Here is an 18,050-nt window from a genome sequence, read left to right on the forward strand (position 1 = left end):
AAAGAACCCTGTGAAGCTGGTAGATGTAAAATGTACTTCTAATTTAGAATATCTCAAAAAGCGTATCCAGATGAATGTACTTTAGTTGTAGTATCTTACCATTCGCTCCTCCTCCTCCCAAATAAATAAACTTTTTCCAAAACCACGCCGTGCATCAGGGCTGGCCTGCCGAACGGCAGCTCTGTGGAGAAAGACTTGGGGCAGGTCTTGTGCTCCTGCATGTGAAGGAGACCCGGAGCTCCTGGAGCACAGTCAGCAGAGGGCTCCCAAAATGATAAAGGGGCCTGAGCACCTCTTCTGTGGGGAAAGTGGGAGAGCCAGGCGTGCTCAGCCTGCAGAAGAGAAGGCCCAGGGGGGAAATTTGATCTGTGTGTGTGTGTTTGGGAAGGGACAGCATTGAGAGAATGGGGCAGTGGTGCCAGATGAGATGCTATGGGCGCAAATTGTGTAAATAATGTTTAACCATATGAACACGGGGAAAAACTTCTTTCTTGTGAGTGCTGGCTCAGGTTGCTCAGAGAGGTTGTGGAGTCAAAAGCCATCCAGACTCAGTCCTGGGTGATGTGCTTTAGGAGGCCCTACTTGAGCAGGGAGTTGGAAATTTAGCCATTTCTTGGATGTGCCTTAAAATTTTTATGGAAGTTATTCAACAACTAGATGTCATTCTTGAGGCCTAATTCAATTTTCCAATTTCTGTTTGCTCGGGAAAAGAAAAAAAAAACATTCTGGCTTCATATGCAGGAGTGCCTAATCCATGGCAGTTCCTTAACAGGACTATGGCAGAAATCCAGCTGTATAATCAGGAACACACCTAGCTGTAACTCAGTAGTGAGAGCAGTTTTCAGTTCTGTAAGGCTTCTGCTTACCCACTCTCTATTCAAGCAGTAAAAACAAAAACAGTTTATTAGAAACAAGCTTTTAAGTATATAATTCAAGTAATAAGAGACGTATCAAATAAATGTGAGCACAAACATGAAAAGCCATAGGGCAGTGACAGGCAACAAAGAATACACTCTGCTTAGTTTGATGTTCTGAAGATAAGTTAAAGGGTTTGTAAGGAACAGTAAAATAATAAATTGCATTTAAAAGTCAGGGCTTTTAGAATAGAAACATATGACAAGAACCATTTTAGGCATGAACTAACCTAACTTGTTGATGTCAGCTACTGGTGTAGTCACTTATACAAATTTGTGGAAGTGTTTAATTTCATTTGTCATGTACCTTGATAGTTACTGGAAACTGAGGAGAGCTGCTAGATAAAAGGTCTGCATCTAACACAGATGGGGTTGGGAGAGCTGGGTAGCTCAGCTACCTCCTTGTCTTGTAACCTGGATAGCACGTAGGGAACAAGCTGTTGCATTCTCTGTTTTTATCCAGTAACCCCTGAATAGCAGTTGCATGTAATTCAGAAGTTGATATTCTGTGCTTGAAATTAAAGTAGGATTTGTGGGAACACTTTTCCTTAAAGAAAATGAAGACTTCATTGCAGAATCCATGCCAACTTGTCAGGTTTCTGTAACAGAGAGGAAAGAAGTTATATGACTTCTAATGACCAAAGATTGTTTTCCAAAGCCATACGTATAATTTAAAATGAAGTCAGTGATTGTGTAACAGTAGTATTTAGAAGGAAGTATGATTGCTATAAGAGCTATGCTGGTCTTTATGGAAGTTATGAATTCCTGATACTGCTGGAAATGTGTTGCTTTGTTACATAAGGACTAAATCATAAAATATGTGCAAAAGAAATTAAAGCATGCTTGCACATGTAGATTTTTTTAAAATTAGTGAATGTATGACTTCACAGTGTTAACGTTCTTTAAGTTAGTGGGTTCAGTTTTACATACCATACTTGATACTTCATGATAACCCAAGTAAGCAAGACCTTCATCTTGCTAGTTATTAATATAGAGATAGATGCAAATTCTTACCTCCAGAAGAAAATACACAAGCCTCTCTACATTCCTCTTCACTCTCAAAACGATTTGCATTTCCATCACAGCCACCATACCAAAACTGAGCACATGCATTGGCTTGTTGATCATAATACCATTTTATGATATAAAAACGGCATGGCCCTTGATCCAGCCTTAACTTGCATCGGAGGTCCAGAACACTTCCTTAAAAAACAGGAAGAAAAAGGAGTGGACGCAATTATGTGTAAAAATCAATTGTGACACGCTAGTCTCACTCACTCTAATAATACCGTTGGATAAAAATACTCTCTCTTAAAGTTTAACATTGTTACATCAATATTCTACATGTATCATTGGCAACTAGTATCTGGAAACTTAAAGCGTAATAGAGTATTAGGCAGCTATCTTAGTCATATCCATGTTCCCAGGAGGCATGCTCTTTATATGTTGTTTTTCCATCACAGTATGTTGCTACTGGAATCCAGAAGTGTGAATCCCCAAAATTATGAAAGGAACACATTCAGATTTTTCATATGAAAAGAATGAATCCTTTGAACAGTCAGTTTATTATTATGCTTTCCTTCAAATGACTAAACACTTTTTCCTGTTTCTCTTCTGAAAGAGAAGTCTGTCCAATTCTGAAATCACTATGTATCTTCTGTCCTTAATGAGGCCTCCCATTTCCTGATGGGAGACTGACCCTTTCTGGCTAAAGAATTCTCTGCTCACTGGCCCACCTCACCTGGTACTGCATTCTCTCTTTGATGCCATTTATCATCTCTGCCTCAAGTTATAGCTGACCTTGTTCTCTGAGATGAGCAGTGGGATTTGGAACTTGCAGAGACAATAACCGGTTAATAGGCTGGCCAAGAAGTGCAGCTAGATTTTATAAAATCCTGAAATGTTGTCTTTTCCACAGCATGGGCTCATGAAATCTTCAGAACTGGATGGATTCAACAGATTGACTCTGATTTAAAGCATTATAAAAATCAGTATTAGGGTAAGAGAGAAGAAAATGACACCCTGGGTATTATCTATTACCTAGCTTTGGTGTGAGCTTTGCAGTTGAAAGCACTTTGTCTGAAGATGATGGTGGCAATGATGTCACAGCTGTGGGTAAAAACAACAACAGAATGAAGCAGTGATTTTTTTTTTTTTTTTTAATCAGCCAAAAGTAACTAGAAGTTGAAAAAAAATAACGGTGATAAAAATACCTCTAGTGTCCACTGTTACCAACGGTGATTGTTCTTCCTTCTCTAGATCATCTTCATAAGCTTCCTTAACTACCACAGTAGGTACATCAGTCTGAAATAAGCATTTTATTTTCAAATATTGTGAAGTGTCTCAAAATGAACAAGCCTGTTAACATTTACAGGTTTCCTAACACTTCTCCTTCCCATCTACCCTGACTGCATTGCTAAGAATCAAGATTTCTAAGAATCAAGATTTTAACCTCACCAGATCAGTTTACCAGGAGGGTTGTCAGTCCCAAACCTGCTGTATTAAACTCACTATCAGTAACAGTATCAGGACTAAACTGCGGCCATTAAAGAATTGCATGCACGCAATATATGAACTTTTATTCAGAACACCAGCACTGAGCATAGCAAATTAAAGGACCTACTGCAGTATGTGCCTGCAGAAATGAAAAGAAGTTAGATATTGCATCAGGCAACAGAGAAGAAAATAGGTTAAAAAAAAAAAAACACCTTCATTCATAAAATATGCTGAATTTTCATACCAGAACCAATGGCTGAGGAAGATCACCAAGATCCAGAGGACTTTCTATTGTAGATACCCCAGGTGTCTGTGCTGACAGTACTTGCCCATTAATACTGTTGTTCTGAAGCACGTGATATGAAGGACTTGAAGATACTGAATGGAAAGATGGTCCATTTATGCTTGCAACATTTCCATTACGCTTGTAAATGAAGGTACCATGCTCATCTTCACAAAATTGGTTGACTAATTTGGACTCCAGAGCTGTTTGAAAGAAGTTAAAATTCATCATACTGAGAAATTTAATGGATTTTTCAAATTTAGATTATTCATGTGTGTAAATAATACACATGTAATCCAGTACACCTTTGGAATATTTATACATATCTAAGATCATTCTAGGCTCTCTGAACTATGTTTTTTATCATCACAGATTTACCAGCCTATAGGTCCTCTACACGATGCACATTTCCACTCCAGCAGGTCTGCAGTGTGTGAGCACTCCCTCTGCTTAGGAAGCCAGTTTAAACGATTGCTTTCATAGCCTGTAGGTGACGTCTTTGGTAGGCACAATGTGCTCTCTTTCATGTCACGGCTTATACCATGACTCCTTAAAAGAAGACAGTTTTATCTCTAGGTTCTCATAATTTTGCACCTTGTAAATAACCCTCATCATATCAAAACGTAATTTACACAAATGTAACGCATTTTTTTCCTCTATTCTGAGAATCATCAGATATAACACAGAATAAAACTGCAGCAAACACACCTGGGAGAGTATTAAAGTCATCGATGAGATACATATGCTCTCTGTCCGGATCTGAAGCGATCAGATTGAGTTCATGCACAAACTCAGCCTGCGTTGGATCGGAAGTATTTACAATTCCTATTGCATACATTTCGATGTTTGCTGCATGAGCCTCTCGAACGACAACATCCAGTTTCACCGCTTCTCTCTTGTCCGCTTGGCCGTCAGTGAGCACAACAGCTACCTTCCGCACTCCTGTTCGAGCACCTAAAAACCCTTCCTGGGTTGCTTTACGGATAGCAGTTCCTGTGTAGGTGCCTTCTCCCATGTACTGCATTTTTCTAATTGCTCGTTTAACATCTTGTTGGGTTGTATGCTTGTTGAGACCAAATTCTAGCTGAACTTCTAGACTGTACAGTACAAGGCCAATTCTGGTAGCATTTCTGCCTACAGTTACTCTGTCTACTAATGCAGTTACAAAGTCTTTGATAATCTCAAAATTCTCTGGTCCCACGCTCTCAGAGCTGTCAATCACAAATACAAGCTCCATAGGAATTTCCTTACATTTAATACCACAACCTGCAAAGGAAAAATGAAAAAAAGCAAACAGATCACAATGACTACTGGAGGTTCTTCTGGAAAGAAAGAAAATACAAATTTTACGAAGAAAAGCAGAATGCGTAATAAAAAAAAAATCCTAAATACTTACCACATATCTCCTTAATTAGTTTAATTATATCTTCTCTCTGGATATGAAAAAATTAAAAATATTTTAACAATTTTCTCTTTCAAATGATGTATAAACTTGACACTATCAAAGGTTTTGTTTACTAACTGTAAAAAAAGATGTAGAAGAGGAATATGTCAAATCATCAGGAATTTTAAATTCCTTATCAGCATGAAATAGATGAGAATAAGCCTTTAAGTGGTTTCTTTCTATATTATTACTGCCAGAAAACTCTTTCTGGAATAACTTACATAGGATTTCAACTGGTAGTACCTTGTATTTTGTTTATAGTCACATTCTAACAGGTCTTAAATAACGGAACTTGCTTACTGTTAGGCCTTGCTCTCCCTTTGGTCCAGTTTTGCCCTGTAACAATGATCATTAATTAAGCTATGCAATTAGTAACACTGTAATTCAGAATATGACTTCATCAGTACCGGTATTAAAATAATACTTAGCTAATAAGAACTTTTGCTAGAAGACATAGTTTTCCTGTGATGCTAGCTTGTACCCACCATATCCACAACCTTTTAATGTGGCAAGGCTTGTATGGTAGCGGATGACCTCATGTCTTCTGTTGAATCACTGATTTTCAGTTTACATATACTGAATAGCATGCAAATGCCAGAACAGAAGAGTACATTTTGTTTTCTAGCTTTTGGAAACCAGCAGGAATTACAAATTTTCCTCCCTAAACCTGTTCATTAGCGTTGATGCTAAGTCTGATCTACCACTACTTGGCAGCCACGTAATAGGACTGCATAGCCCTATCTTCTTACAACCTGACTGTTGGCTTTCACCGCCTTGAGAAGGAACCCACATCTGTGTTTTGAAATTGGGGTACTTAGCACAGAAATGTCTTCCTTATACTTTCAAATATCTTCATATTTTCAGTTTCTTAAGCGTTTCAGATTAAGAGTAGTTAAATAGCAAGAAAAACACACACCAGCTTTAGAATTAAGCAGTGTAAGAAAATGGATGTGATAAAACTGAGTTACTCACAGGTTCTCCAGATAAACCAGGATCACCCACATTTCCCTTTTCTCCTTTTTTCCCTTTTTCACCTGTTGCTCCTCGATCTCCCTTTGAAGTTGCGTAGATAAGCAGACAAAGTGTAAGTCAATTTTTATTACATTTTTCACATTTATTTCTGGCTGCTTTTGTTGAATTTACCTTCAGTTTCTGACAAGAGTTAGAAATGTTCATTAGAGACTGTTTAAATGAATTAGTATCTGTGAATAATTTGTACTATTAAGTATTTCTATGGAGAAAAATAGCTCAAGCAGTTTGAAAAGTGAACCATCCCAAACAAGTATATGGAGACAGGGATGTTTCTTAGGATACTGCATGATGGAAGTGAATGGAAGTGTTTGAGGAAAATAAGATAACGGTAGGGAAACTGAGAAGAAGGGAGCAGGAGGATTTGGATTGGGTGATGGAAACGTTCTGAGAAACCTTTTGGCCTAGGAAAGGTGTTCAGAATAGCAAACAAAGGAAATAGTGCCTTTTGATTTGATTTCCGTTAGGCTGTGGAAGTTCGCATATTCGTTATGAACTGATCTCGACACACCTTTCTTTTAGTACTGATGTACTCCTGAAATTTTGCATAACTGTGGGTAAATGAAAGGCAACAATGTTAAAAACAATATCTGTATTTCTTCTAACTGCACTAGGAGATAAGCCTCGTACGATACTAAAATATGCAGTGCAGAGAGAGATGCTGCTGTTAAACATTAAAAGGGCCATGCGAAAGGCTGAAGTTTTACTCAATCCTGATCCCCTTTTCAAAGAATCTTCAGTGAGAGCTGAGCAGACTGAGCATTTTCAGTATGTTGGCTTGGGTCTCAGGCATTCTCTCTGATTTCAATATCATACCTTCAGTCCCAAAAGCCCTTCTCCAGGGGGGCCTCGTGGTCCTGGCATTCCTTGAATTCCTGGTTCCCCCTAATGATAATCCAGGTAGCGATGTTAACTCTTTGTAGTCATTCATTATGCATTAGTTTTGAATGTTTAAGCAAAGTGTTTCAGCTGGATTTTAACAACTATCTTGATACACCTGAGGCACTGTAATGGCTTGCTTATATTTCTCAAATACTTCAGTAGTATGTTTACTCTAAGATTATATTTGAAAACGGCTTGTTATCTAATTCTCCTGTTCCCTCTTAACAACCTACTTTGCTCCTTCTCATTTCTCCTTTCTTTCTTTTGTCTCTTGCATCTCTTTAATATGTTTCACGTAAAGGTACAAAATAAGGGGAAAATGGGATATTTTACTCCCAAGTCCAGGATAAAGAATATTCTTCTACCATAAGTGGTAATTCATGTAGCAATTTCAAGGTGTTTACATGGGCATGAGAGACTGAGAAAGAGGGAATGTTATTTTTCATTTTGGCTCATTCTGGGAGTCTGTCTTTCTCTGAAAATTCCTCCTCTCTCAGTCCATACACCCTTGGGCTTTCTGTTGTTAACAGCAGCAGATACAGAACAATTTGTAGATGCTCACATTAACTTTCTCATTTGTCCAATCTCTGGCTCTCTTATCATATAAGAAACAACAATGTGAGACTTGTTTCTTAATTTCTAAATACTGTGATGGTCAGATTGAACACTCAACACAGAGTCATCTTACCTTAATTCCTTGAATGCCTTCACCAGGAGGTCCCAAAGGGCCAGGCAGCCCTGGGCGTCCTGCAGCTCCCTAGAAAGAAACCCTGCATGTGTTAAATTCACTACTCATAATGAAAATGCACAACATATTGTTGTACGACTGCATAATTTCCTGTCAGTCCTCTGCCACATTCAGTATCTTTTTGAAAGTAGCGAGGACAAGATTTCTCTGGCTGACAACTTTTTTTTTATCCTTTATCATATTATTCAAATCCAGTTAATTCTTCAAAACAAAAAAAAAGTCACTCAGGACTTTACAGCCAGTGACCTTAAATCACCTTGCTGACAGAGATGATTGTTGTCTGAAGGATGGATTGTGTTGGTGGGACGCCGGACATTGAATTAAGATTTAAGAGAGGTTTATTATTTCCTAAATGCTATGCTATCATTCATCACCGCTGAGCTTACACAGTAAGACTTGTAGAGACACATAAGAATGTGGCACTGCAAATAGTCTCTTGCTGCCAATGTACAAGATGGTTTTTAAAAGAACTCTAGAGAAAATATTACAATTTACATTTTTCATAGGAAGTAATCAAAACATAGACAGTACAATGTTAATTTTATACCTATATTGCTATTCTAGTATCCTTGTGTGAAACTCTCAGTTTCTTCCATTTGTAAGGATCATTTGTACAGTGAAACAGGTGGGATTAGTGCTTTCCTATTGCTTAACCATGCACCTAGCCACGTGGGTGGGGAACAAAGCCACACTATATGTGTGATACATTATGATGTTGCAAAATCCTACTTTTGTCATGTTTTGGTTCTTTCACATTAATGTTCACATTAGGAAACAGTTTTTGTATTAATAGACTTCTGAATTTGAGCTGTAGAAGCAAAAAAAATCCATTTTGTAAGGAAAATTGTTCATTTCCAGGCATTTTTCGTGGTGTATTTTCTAATTATGTTTACACTGGAATATTATTGATTGACTTCATTGAGTGGGGAAAAAAGGGTAGGAGGAATAGCTCAGCAGTTTGCCTGTAGCTTTAAAAATAATATAGGCACTGGTAAGTGCTTGCCAGACCAGTAATCCTAGGTCAGGACAAATGCTAGAAGAAGTGTTTGCTACCAAATTGGAGCTACAGTCTGCAGGACCTAATATTTTGTTGCTGATCTTTGTGCAAGTTATCACCCTAATTCCTCTCCTGCATTAGGAAAATGGCCATGGTTTAAGGCTGGTTAGCAGAAATGTTTCTGCTATTCTACAAAATGAAGACACTGTATTTCTCAGTTACCTGTTGGATTACTTGTTTCTAGTGTAACGTGAAGACAAAACATACATATCTGTATGCATGATCACACATTTTTATACTGTATTTTTCTTTTCTAGAAAATAGAAGATAAAGATGCAAGTGTTTAAATAGCTTACTTTTGGTCCTGGCAGACCTTCTCCTGGGGGACCTGGAAGACCGACTGGTCCTCTACTACCAGGAGCACCCTGAAAACGGATACTTTAAAAAATAAGTAGTGAATACAAAATTTGACTTGTCTCTAGAATTATCAGCATCTGCTGTACTCAAACAGGACAAGGCAAGGAAAATTGTTGAACAGATCACTGTAAATATAAACAGTGCTATACCATGAATACTGCAGGCAGAATAAGGACATTGGGGTGTATCAGTGGCTAGTGGTCTAAACATATCAAGACATGCACGGTCAGTTATGCAATAGTTAGGCATTACAATTCCCATATCACAAAATAAACTCCAGTTCCTGCAAGTCAAAGATCTTTTTGCTTTCCTGCCTGTCAGACTGTGGTCACACTGGCATATTTCTAGCATACTTTTCTTGATAGTGTCTTCAGACAGTTAGCAGATTGATGAGAGTGAAAAAAGATGTACATTCTTTTAAGAGACATTAGGCGTGTTTAAATAGCTGCAGTCAATCTATCAATTACCTGTATTCAAGTAAGCCTGTAATCAGCATCAAGATGGGTTCTGAACTGAAGCTTGAAGATCTTCTATGGGATCTACGTTTTATTTACTGACAATTAAAGCTGTATGAAAAAGACAATCTGCCTGTGATCTATGGGTAAGAACTATATGTACATGGAGTATATGCATGCATTTACTTTTCTTGCAGTTAAGATCCGTACCTTAGGTCCCGGTAATCCAACTCCCTCAGGGCCTTGCTCACCAGGAAGCCCAGGAAGGCCTGGCAAGCCCTGAAAATTGTGTGCAGAGATAGAATATTAATTTTATTTCAAGCTGTGTTGACTACATGCATTTGTTAACAATATGGCTCATAGCTTGAATACGTTGACTCTTTGTGGGGTCACTGTGGACTGAGGTTAAATTCCACTCGGGTAAGCTAGAAGTTGTGTCACTGGTGGTTGCATTGTATGTTCTACCTCAAGCAAGAGACTTGCATGTGTCATGTGTCCAGAGTGGTTGGTGCAAAAGCACTTATAGGATTGGATTGCACTGAAATGCCAAGAAGTATTATAAATGCTTCAGCTTCAAATTTCTGCTTTGATGTTCATTAATTTTTACTCCTAATGTTTGTATGCATCTATATAGTTGTCTTTTGCACAAATAAATGCTAGTATGTAACCAAACTCCCCTGACTCTGGCCAGCATGACAAAGCCAGGACTGGTGGAACAGGCTATGTGGGGCCAGTGCTGCGCACATATGCTCTCTTGAGGGGGAAAAATAGAGAGCTTTTTCTCTTTGTATCCCTTTTTTGCAGATGTTTTTCCTGTCTACCAGTACAGACTTCTGGCTGTGAAGTAGGTTAGCCAGTTCCTTGTGCCACCCTCAGCCACCCGATGACTAGAACTGAGGACAGACTGCTCTTCTGACTCTGGACAGTAGTTGCTTTTTCAGTAGTTCTGGAAGATTGACAGTCACCCAGAGTTCATACCTGTGTATGTGGACACAGCTGTTCAGCTGGGCTATGTTCTTCTGTTTGGGCTTAAAATTCTGGGTGGCTGGGCAGAAGATAGTAACCTACATTAAGGTTTTGAAGGAACTGATTGAAACTTCAGTACTACTATAAAAAAATTCTCCTATTGGAACACGTTGCATTGTGTAATCAGGAGGAGTCAGGGACCTGTAAGGTCTTGGACTAAGAGGAAGATTTCTTTTTTCCTTCCATGCTAAAATGCATTACACAGTTGAAGAGCCTAAAATACAAAGCAAAGCTTTCCTGGCATGTCAGCCATGGAGGCTAATCACTTTGCTTTACCTATTTGTTCCCATTTCACATTAAAAAGAAACATCTGTAAACTTACAGGTGGACCGGGGTAACCATCTCCTTTCGCCCCATAGGGCCCAGGGAGTCCTGGAAGGCCTCGGTCACCCTGACAAAAGCAGGAAAAACAGATGAACTGACTGCCAATGCAATTGCTAGCAGGAAATATTCCATGAGCATGAAATTTCTTTATCAGAGATACTGTAAGTTGATTTTTATCTATGCATGTATATTACTGTAAATTATTGTAAATTATCAGTACTAGACAATACCAGATTAAAACTGGAATATTTAATAGCGCTGTGGTTATACAAGACCTTTCACTTCTAAGTCAGTAATCTGAATCTTTTTTAGAGCTCTGTCCACTGTAATTATGATTTACATTTAAGAAGGAATGGCTTCAGTTGCACTATTTTCTTATCATAATTACTATTATTCTAGTTTTGAATGCACAAACCCATCCTGACAGACAGCCAAAAGCTGCTCTGAATTGCACCTGAATGGATGACATGAGCGGATGACTGTTTGTCTCTGCAGCTGCCGAAAATATGGGCATGCATAACAATGCCAAGAAAATGCCCATGCAGAAATTTTATTAAAAAAATGAAATTGTAGAAGGTTTTACCCTGTACAGCTCATCAGACATATCTGACAGTGAAGCAAAAGCACAAATACTGATAGCAAACAAAACTTATTAATAGCAAAATGCTGAGAGCAGCCAAAATTCAGTATTTTTTCAGGCTTAAGATCAGTCAGAGGACAAGGGGCAGGCAATATTCAAGAATATTGCCAAATTCGCTTAGTTAAAGCCTGAGGAAAAGCTAAATTTAACACTGAGACAGTACTATAGAAGTGCTGGAGAGAAGTCCTTAGAGATTAATTACTCTTTCATGTTCTTTCACTATTTAAGGAATCTCTTCTCACATGACTGGATTGGCTCATGTCCTAACATCTGTTTGGAACTTATGTATGGAACTCTGTGCCATACTTAGAAATGAAGCAGTTTACCTAAAAACTGCTCAGAAAAAAACAGCTGCGTTTAACAGAAATGCTGTTGTAAGCACATAAATCATGTGTTCTCACTGTATTCACTCACTGAAATTTAAAAACAAGGTTTTTTTTTTTCCTGGTTCTCTGCCATCTGAAAGCTTATGATTCACAGAGTCTGAAAGATTGACTGTCCATGGTCATCTGACTCTGCAAATCCTTATACTATACCAATGCAGTACAATACATACAGTAAGTGTTGTGTAACACCTTGCCACCCTCAGTGATAGGTGTTGCTTCACCAAAATCTTGCCTTATTTTACAGTTCTATCAGAAATTAGTTTATCAGTTCAGGAGCTACCTTTGCTCCAGGGAGCCCAAAACCTGGTTCTCCAATTGGTCCAGCAAGACCAGGTAGGCCAATGTCACCCTGCAATGAAGAAAACATGTACCCTAGTTGCATATATTATTAAACACCAACTAGTGATTGTTTTTGGTTTTTTTAATTTTGCTATATATACAATATATATAAATGCAGGTATTTAAGATAAACACTAAGAGCAGAAGAAATAAAAGTATTTTGATACTAAGGCTCTCAAAGCCAAAGACAAGAACACCTCAAGCTGGCAAATAGTTAATACCAGGCCATGATGGTAACTAGAATGGATACAATCTATAACTCTATTGGTAGGAAATAAGTTTTATGTAACCTCTTATGGCTGAAATAATTTACATGAATAGTACCATGGCCTACTTTGTAGTTTTCACACCGTGTTTAGAAGTACTAGGAAGTACTAGGATTTAGAAATACTTGGAAGATGTTACCTTTGGTCCAGGCACAGCTCTTCCAGGAGGGCCTGGCATTCCAAGACGTCCTGGTACACCAGGCTCTCCCTGCAGTGAATGAAGGAGAGTGAAAACAGTGCTGCCTTTTTCTCTGAAAGTAGCACGAGCATCTCTTGGAGAAAACATTTGTGCATATTAAATTCTGTTAGAAGTTTTATTATTTTATTTATATTCTGTTTTATTTATATTAAATTTATATTAAGTGAAATCTAACCATTGAAGAACTGATAATCAGTATAGTTTTGATTTCTCAAGGGAAATGAAAAGTCCCTGAATAAATACATATTACTAGAAATCCTTTTCTTAGTATATTCTAGACTCAGTCCAGCACACCCAGCACTCAAAGCCTCCTGCCCAACTGTGTAGCTATACAAGAAAAAAACATTTTTTTTTAATGTCACAACAGATTGTTTTTTTCCAAATAGTCCTTTCAGTGTACTTTATTACCTCTTGATTTTTTTTTTTTTAATCTTACGCTGAAGTACTGCTGTATGAACTAATAGCAAAAGACTTAAACTGTAAGATAAACTCGGGGTAGCCTTTCTCTCACTTTCAGTAAGAATTCAAACTGCAAATCAGTAGAAAAATACCAGCTGTGAGTCTGATCAGTGTAAGGGAAAATGAAGTTGTGATCCATGTGTGTATGCCACGCACCGTATTGTCTTCCCAAATATTTCAGCATAGAATGACACTATTATTATCCTCTAACTTTTTTCAAGTCAATTCTTCCCTTCTAAAGGAAGCAACACAGTGAATATGAAGTTTCTAAAGAATGCTTCTGGATGTTTATAATTATTGTGGTGTCTTGCTTAGGAAAACCTTAGCTGAACTTGGGATTTTTGGTAGTTATTTTTTGAGAAGTTCATTTCACACAGGTTATTTCTGAAATCTAGGATAAAGCAGAGTTCTGGAGGAGTGTTTTACACACACAGCGTGACAATGAACATACTTTAGCTCCTGCAGGCCCAGGCGCTCCTGTTGGTCCTGTTAATCCACGTATTCCTCTCTGACCTTGATCTCCCTACAGAAACAGAGAAGATACGTCACACCAAAATATTGAGTGTGTTATCTGAAATTAATTGTGAATATCAGTGAAACAAGGTGAAGTTCTATATTGCAGCTGGTGCACATGGGCTCTTTCCATAGCTTTCATTGACAAGCCAGCTAATTCTGCTCAATAATTGTCCAGTTTGGTATTTGTAAAATTAAAACCAATTAGATCCCAAGTGAAATTAAATTAACTGAATTGCCCATGAATATTACAAAAAAAAAAAACAACAACCCAAAAGTCTTAAAGATCACATATACCCTTGCAGCTGAAAAATTGAGTAATTACGTGGAAAAAAATATTGTTCAAGAGAACTAATCAAAACAGAAAAACAGATTTACTTGAAGGTATTTTTTGCAATTAAAAAAAAAAAGGCCACTATGCCCTCTCTAACTTATCAGCTTGTGGTTTCAGTCAGAAAAAGCCAAGAATACATAGTTTGTTAAGTGCTAAATGGCTTTAGTCTTTATTAAGCTGTAATACTTATAACAAAAGTGAGAGGACTATGAGTTCAGTCACTCTGAAATGCTCAAACAGTCATTAATTTTGATGATACATGTATTTATTGGTACATGACATCTGCATGTATTCCCTACCTAAGGTATTCTGAAAAGAGATGTCTTGATTTTTTTTTTCCCCTCCTGAGCTGTCTTTAGCATTTCTGGCTCTTTACAGTTGTAATACTTAATATGTTTATTTTTCTTCTGTGATATTTATTCTTTTTTGTCTAGTGTTTGGACAACGACAATATTTCTCAGGATAAAGATGCTGACGCGAGAAACCAGGATTACTTCTCCATTTATGGATCAGCACAGAAAACCAGTACAAGAGGCAAAACCCAAGGAGTCTCGCCAGTTATTCTTACTAAGAAAAGCAGTAGACCCAATAAAGATAAACCTACCTCTCTGTGAGACTTCTTGTACCAAGCATTATAATAGGTACTGAGCCACTGAACTCTTTTACTATTATTAAAAAAAAAATTATGAAAATGGTGTTGTGGATAGTATTTTATTAACTTCACTATTTTAAAAGTTGTTGTTTCAGGCTGAAAGAAACTCTACAGCTAGCCACTTCTACAAACAATTATTAACCTATTTATTGAGATTTATTTTTTAATTACTTACATTGGAGCAAAGAAGAAAAGATCTGGACAAACCTACTCCTAGAGCTTTAGAATGTTTCCTTTTAGAGTGATTCCTTTAGTAAAAATGTTCTTACCTTCTCCCCCTGTATTCCAATGCCTGGAGCACCTTCAGGACCTCTTAGACCAGGTAGTCCTGGTTCACCCTGGAATGAAAGAAATCAAAGCACTATTTCAGAGAACTACACAGACAATAATGCAAGATCAACTCTATAATTACTTGAATAAGCTCGTTAAAATCATAGACTTCTTAAAGTCATTGGGACAACTCTTACTGATTCAGTGGGCTCAGGATTTTCTTCCCATATTCAGAAGCAACTATTGTAAAACTCTGGGTGGAAATGCATAAAGTAGCATATTTCCTAATTAATGATGGAACACTGAGTACATAATGTAAAAATACAGGGAGTTTTCCATTCATCATCAGAAAGCTGCTAAATGTTACCTGCAGCCATTTTAGTGGTCTTCCTTCTAAGCAGGGAATTTGATGGGTTGAAAAAAAACAGCTGTAAGATAACACAACCAACAACACCCCTAAAATTGAAAAAGTTTCCCTAGAAAACATTTTTGAGGGTTTTTTTTTTTTTTTTAATGTGCTACTTTTCCCCTTGTCCATGAAGATCCTCTCTTTTAGGTTTGGATATTAGCACAGAGTGAACAGCAAGAATGCATGAAGGGAAGCAGGTGGGCTGCAGAGAGAAATAAACCAACCTTTTGTCCAGGGGCTCCATCTTCTCCTGGAAGGCCAGGCAGACCTGCCAGTCCTGAAAGGCCTGGCTCACCCTGACATCAATAAAAGTAAGTCTTACTATTAAATTCAGACTCCAAATCAAGTAAATCTATTTTTAAAAGACTACTAAACTGTATATATATTTATAGGAAACATTTATGCATATGAACCCAAGTCTTGTAGTTCTTTCGTTATAATGACAACTCCCATGTATTACAAAATAAGGAAGTGTCTAATTGTTTAACAGTCTATTTCTAGACTTATTTTTACATGCCTACAGAAAGAATACTCAAGAAGCACAAGTTTTCCAAACCCAAATGAATAAATAAATGAATTCATCTATTAATAATATACCTTAGAACCAGGCTCTCCAATACCTCTTTCTCCTGGCACTCCAGTCTCTCCTGGCAAGCCTTGTTCACCCTTAAGTAGAAATTAAGAGCTTCATAATGGAAAAATACAAAGCAAATTCATTGCTCATTATATTTAAAGAAAAGATTAGTGTGATATTACCTTTAGTATAATTTGTTAAACACTTGGTCACAAAGATTAAGAATCTCAAGATCCCTGGGCACCTTTCGAGCTGTCACCAAAAAGTTGCTGGTGGAAATGATTAATGATGTAAATCTGTAATTATACATCACCATGAATGTTTCCCACCAACAATTCAGCAGTATACCTGAGCTCCTCAAGCAGTTTATCTTCTTTCTTTGTACCAGTAGTAAAACATGTCCCTGTGTAATCACTTCAGATGAAAGAGGCAATGCTCTGATGCTCCAAAATGCTCTACCTGGTGCGGATCTTAGACCCACTTTGCACCATCAGTTCCTTACACTATTCTGAAATAGCCTGCAGGCATTCAGAACTTCATCTGATGCTTCTTTTCAGAAAGTCACTCTAAATCTCCATTCCAAACACTTTAAGGTTGAACTCTTCTATTAAGAGTTCTGGATTGTGCAAATTAGTCAAGACTAGATTACTATGACAGTTTTCCTTCAGCAGTGGTAATCTCTATCTTATCTTGGACCATTCTTAACTCCTAGATGCAGTAAATTCACAAAATCAGGTGAGAAACAGGCAGCAGAATTAACAAGGCAGCTAATCTGTAAGCTATATATATATTTTTTCCTCCTGGAAAATAAACACTGCACTGAGAATAAAAGATATTCTTGAAATGTTGATATTCTTTTATGTCTAGTGCATAACTTTTTGGATTTGCTGCACCTGCCTACAGCATGATGAAATTGCAAGACAAGATCAGACCTCTCTTGCTGTGGAAAAATACCAGAAAAAGTAGTTTACTGGCTGATTTGGTACCTCAAAAGGTTTTGTGGCAAGCTAAGACAAAACAAACAGAGCTATGCTATAGATTCATTAGGGCTTTTCAGTGGAGTGGGAACTGCTGTGCACTTTAATAATGTTAATAAAGAAAATAATTTCCTGCAACTAAGTTAGATGTTGATCCCTTCAACAAGCATATAGATAGAGACAGACCACTTCTTATTCAGAGAACACAAGAAAGACTTTTTACTTCATAAAATTCTCTAACCTTTGGTCCAGGTAGTCCCTGTCCTGGTAACCCTCTAGAGCCCGGAGGTCCTTTGGGGCCTTCCACTCCCTGAAAATATTATCTAATTACTAAAAATAAACAATATTCTGTTATTAGACATTTAGCTGTGGAGTGAGGGGAAAGTGAAGACCATACCTTCTCTCCTTGAATTCCAATTCCAGGTAATCCTATTGGCCCAGGTAAACCAGGTGGACCAAATTCACCCTGGCAAAGTGCAGATTAGTTGCATAAAAGTAAGAAACAATCTGGGACAGCTCCCATGATAATCATGTTGACTTAACAACTCCTTAAATTAGTGAAGCTGAGGATGTGACCTTTTATCTTACATATATGCAGTCATTCCCTCCTGATTCTGTTGCTGCTAACAACTGATAGTCATTTTTTTCCCATTCTAAACCTTAACTTTTGCAGAGAATCAGGTTTTTTTTGTTAACATTTCCATTTTAATATGAAGATGCATTCAAAAAAGTTAGGAGAATTTATTGAGCATAAATTTGTCCACAAAATACCTTGTTGTCTAGGTGTTTTTTTGAGTGACTTGCCTCAGTGCACTGTTTGTAGTGAATATCAAGGCTGTATTGTAGATTTATTGGCACTTTGCTAATCCCTTGGTGTATGTACTACTCACCTTTTCACCTTTTATGCTGATGCCTGGAAGTCCACGAGGGCCTTTTGGTCCATCAAAACCACGGTCTCCCTACATGAAAAAATATGTTAGCTATAGAAAAACACAGCTGTTCTCTCTGAAGTAACTA

At 37.6% G+C, this 18,050-nt stretch overlaps 1 protein-coding gene across 1 annotated transcript in view; it reads right to left on the bottom strand.

The window, feature by feature from the left end:
- Nucleotides 1–95: 95 nt before the first annotated feature.
- Nucleotides 96–18,050, bottom strand: part of LOC100543473 (uncharacterized) — a 31,601-nt gene continuing 13,646 nt past the window's right edge. Inside the window, exons 14-36 of the mRNA XM_085228280.1 lie at nucleotides 17,924–17,992; nucleotides 17,431–17,499; nucleotides 17,275–17,343; nucleotides 16,080–16,148; nucleotides 15,707–15,778; nucleotides 15,073–15,141; nucleotides 13,756–13,827; nucleotides 12,786–12,854; nucleotides 12,322–12,390; nucleotides 11,014–11,082; nucleotides 9,876–9,944; nucleotides 9,150–9,218; nucleotides 7,737–7,805; nucleotides 6,983–7,051; nucleotides 6,110–6,190; nucleotides 5,438–5,473; nucleotides 5,090–5,126; nucleotides 4,402–4,959; nucleotides 3,655–3,896; nucleotides 3,128–3,218; nucleotides 2,955–3,023; nucleotides 1,929–2,117; nucleotides 96–241 (exon numbers count right to left, since the gene is read on the bottom strand). Of these exons, the coding sequence (XP_085084406.1) occupies nucleotides 96–241; nucleotides 1,929–2,117; nucleotides 2,955–3,023; nucleotides 3,128–3,218; nucleotides 3,655–3,896; nucleotides 4,402–4,959; nucleotides 5,090–5,126; nucleotides 5,438–5,473; nucleotides 6,110–6,190; nucleotides 6,983–7,051; nucleotides 7,737–7,805; nucleotides 9,150–9,218; nucleotides 9,876–9,944; nucleotides 11,014–11,082; nucleotides 12,322–12,390; nucleotides 12,786–12,854; nucleotides 13,756–13,827; nucleotides 15,073–15,141; nucleotides 15,707–15,778; nucleotides 16,080–16,148; nucleotides 17,275–17,343; nucleotides 17,431–17,499; nucleotides 17,924–17,992 (2,421 nt within the window). The remainder of the gene's footprint in view (nucleotides 242–1,928; nucleotides 2,118–2,954; nucleotides 3,024–3,127; nucleotides 3,219–3,654; nucleotides 3,897–4,401; nucleotides 4,960–5,089; nucleotides 5,127–5,437; nucleotides 5,474–6,109; nucleotides 6,191–6,982; nucleotides 7,052–7,736; nucleotides 7,806–9,149; nucleotides 9,219–9,875; nucleotides 9,945–11,013; nucleotides 11,083–12,321; nucleotides 12,391–12,785; nucleotides 12,855–13,755; nucleotides 13,828–15,072; nucleotides 15,142–15,706; nucleotides 15,779–16,079; nucleotides 16,149–17,274; nucleotides 17,344–17,430; nucleotides 17,500–17,923; nucleotides 17,993–18,050) is intronic.

Source organism: Meleagris gallopavo, chromosome 7 (genome assembly GCF_905368555.1).
Source record: "Meleagris gallopavo chromosome 7, MGAL_WU_HG_1.1, whole genome shotgun sequence".
NCBI lineage: Eukaryota > Metazoa > Chordata > Aves > Galliformes > Phasianidae > Meleagris > Meleagris gallopavo.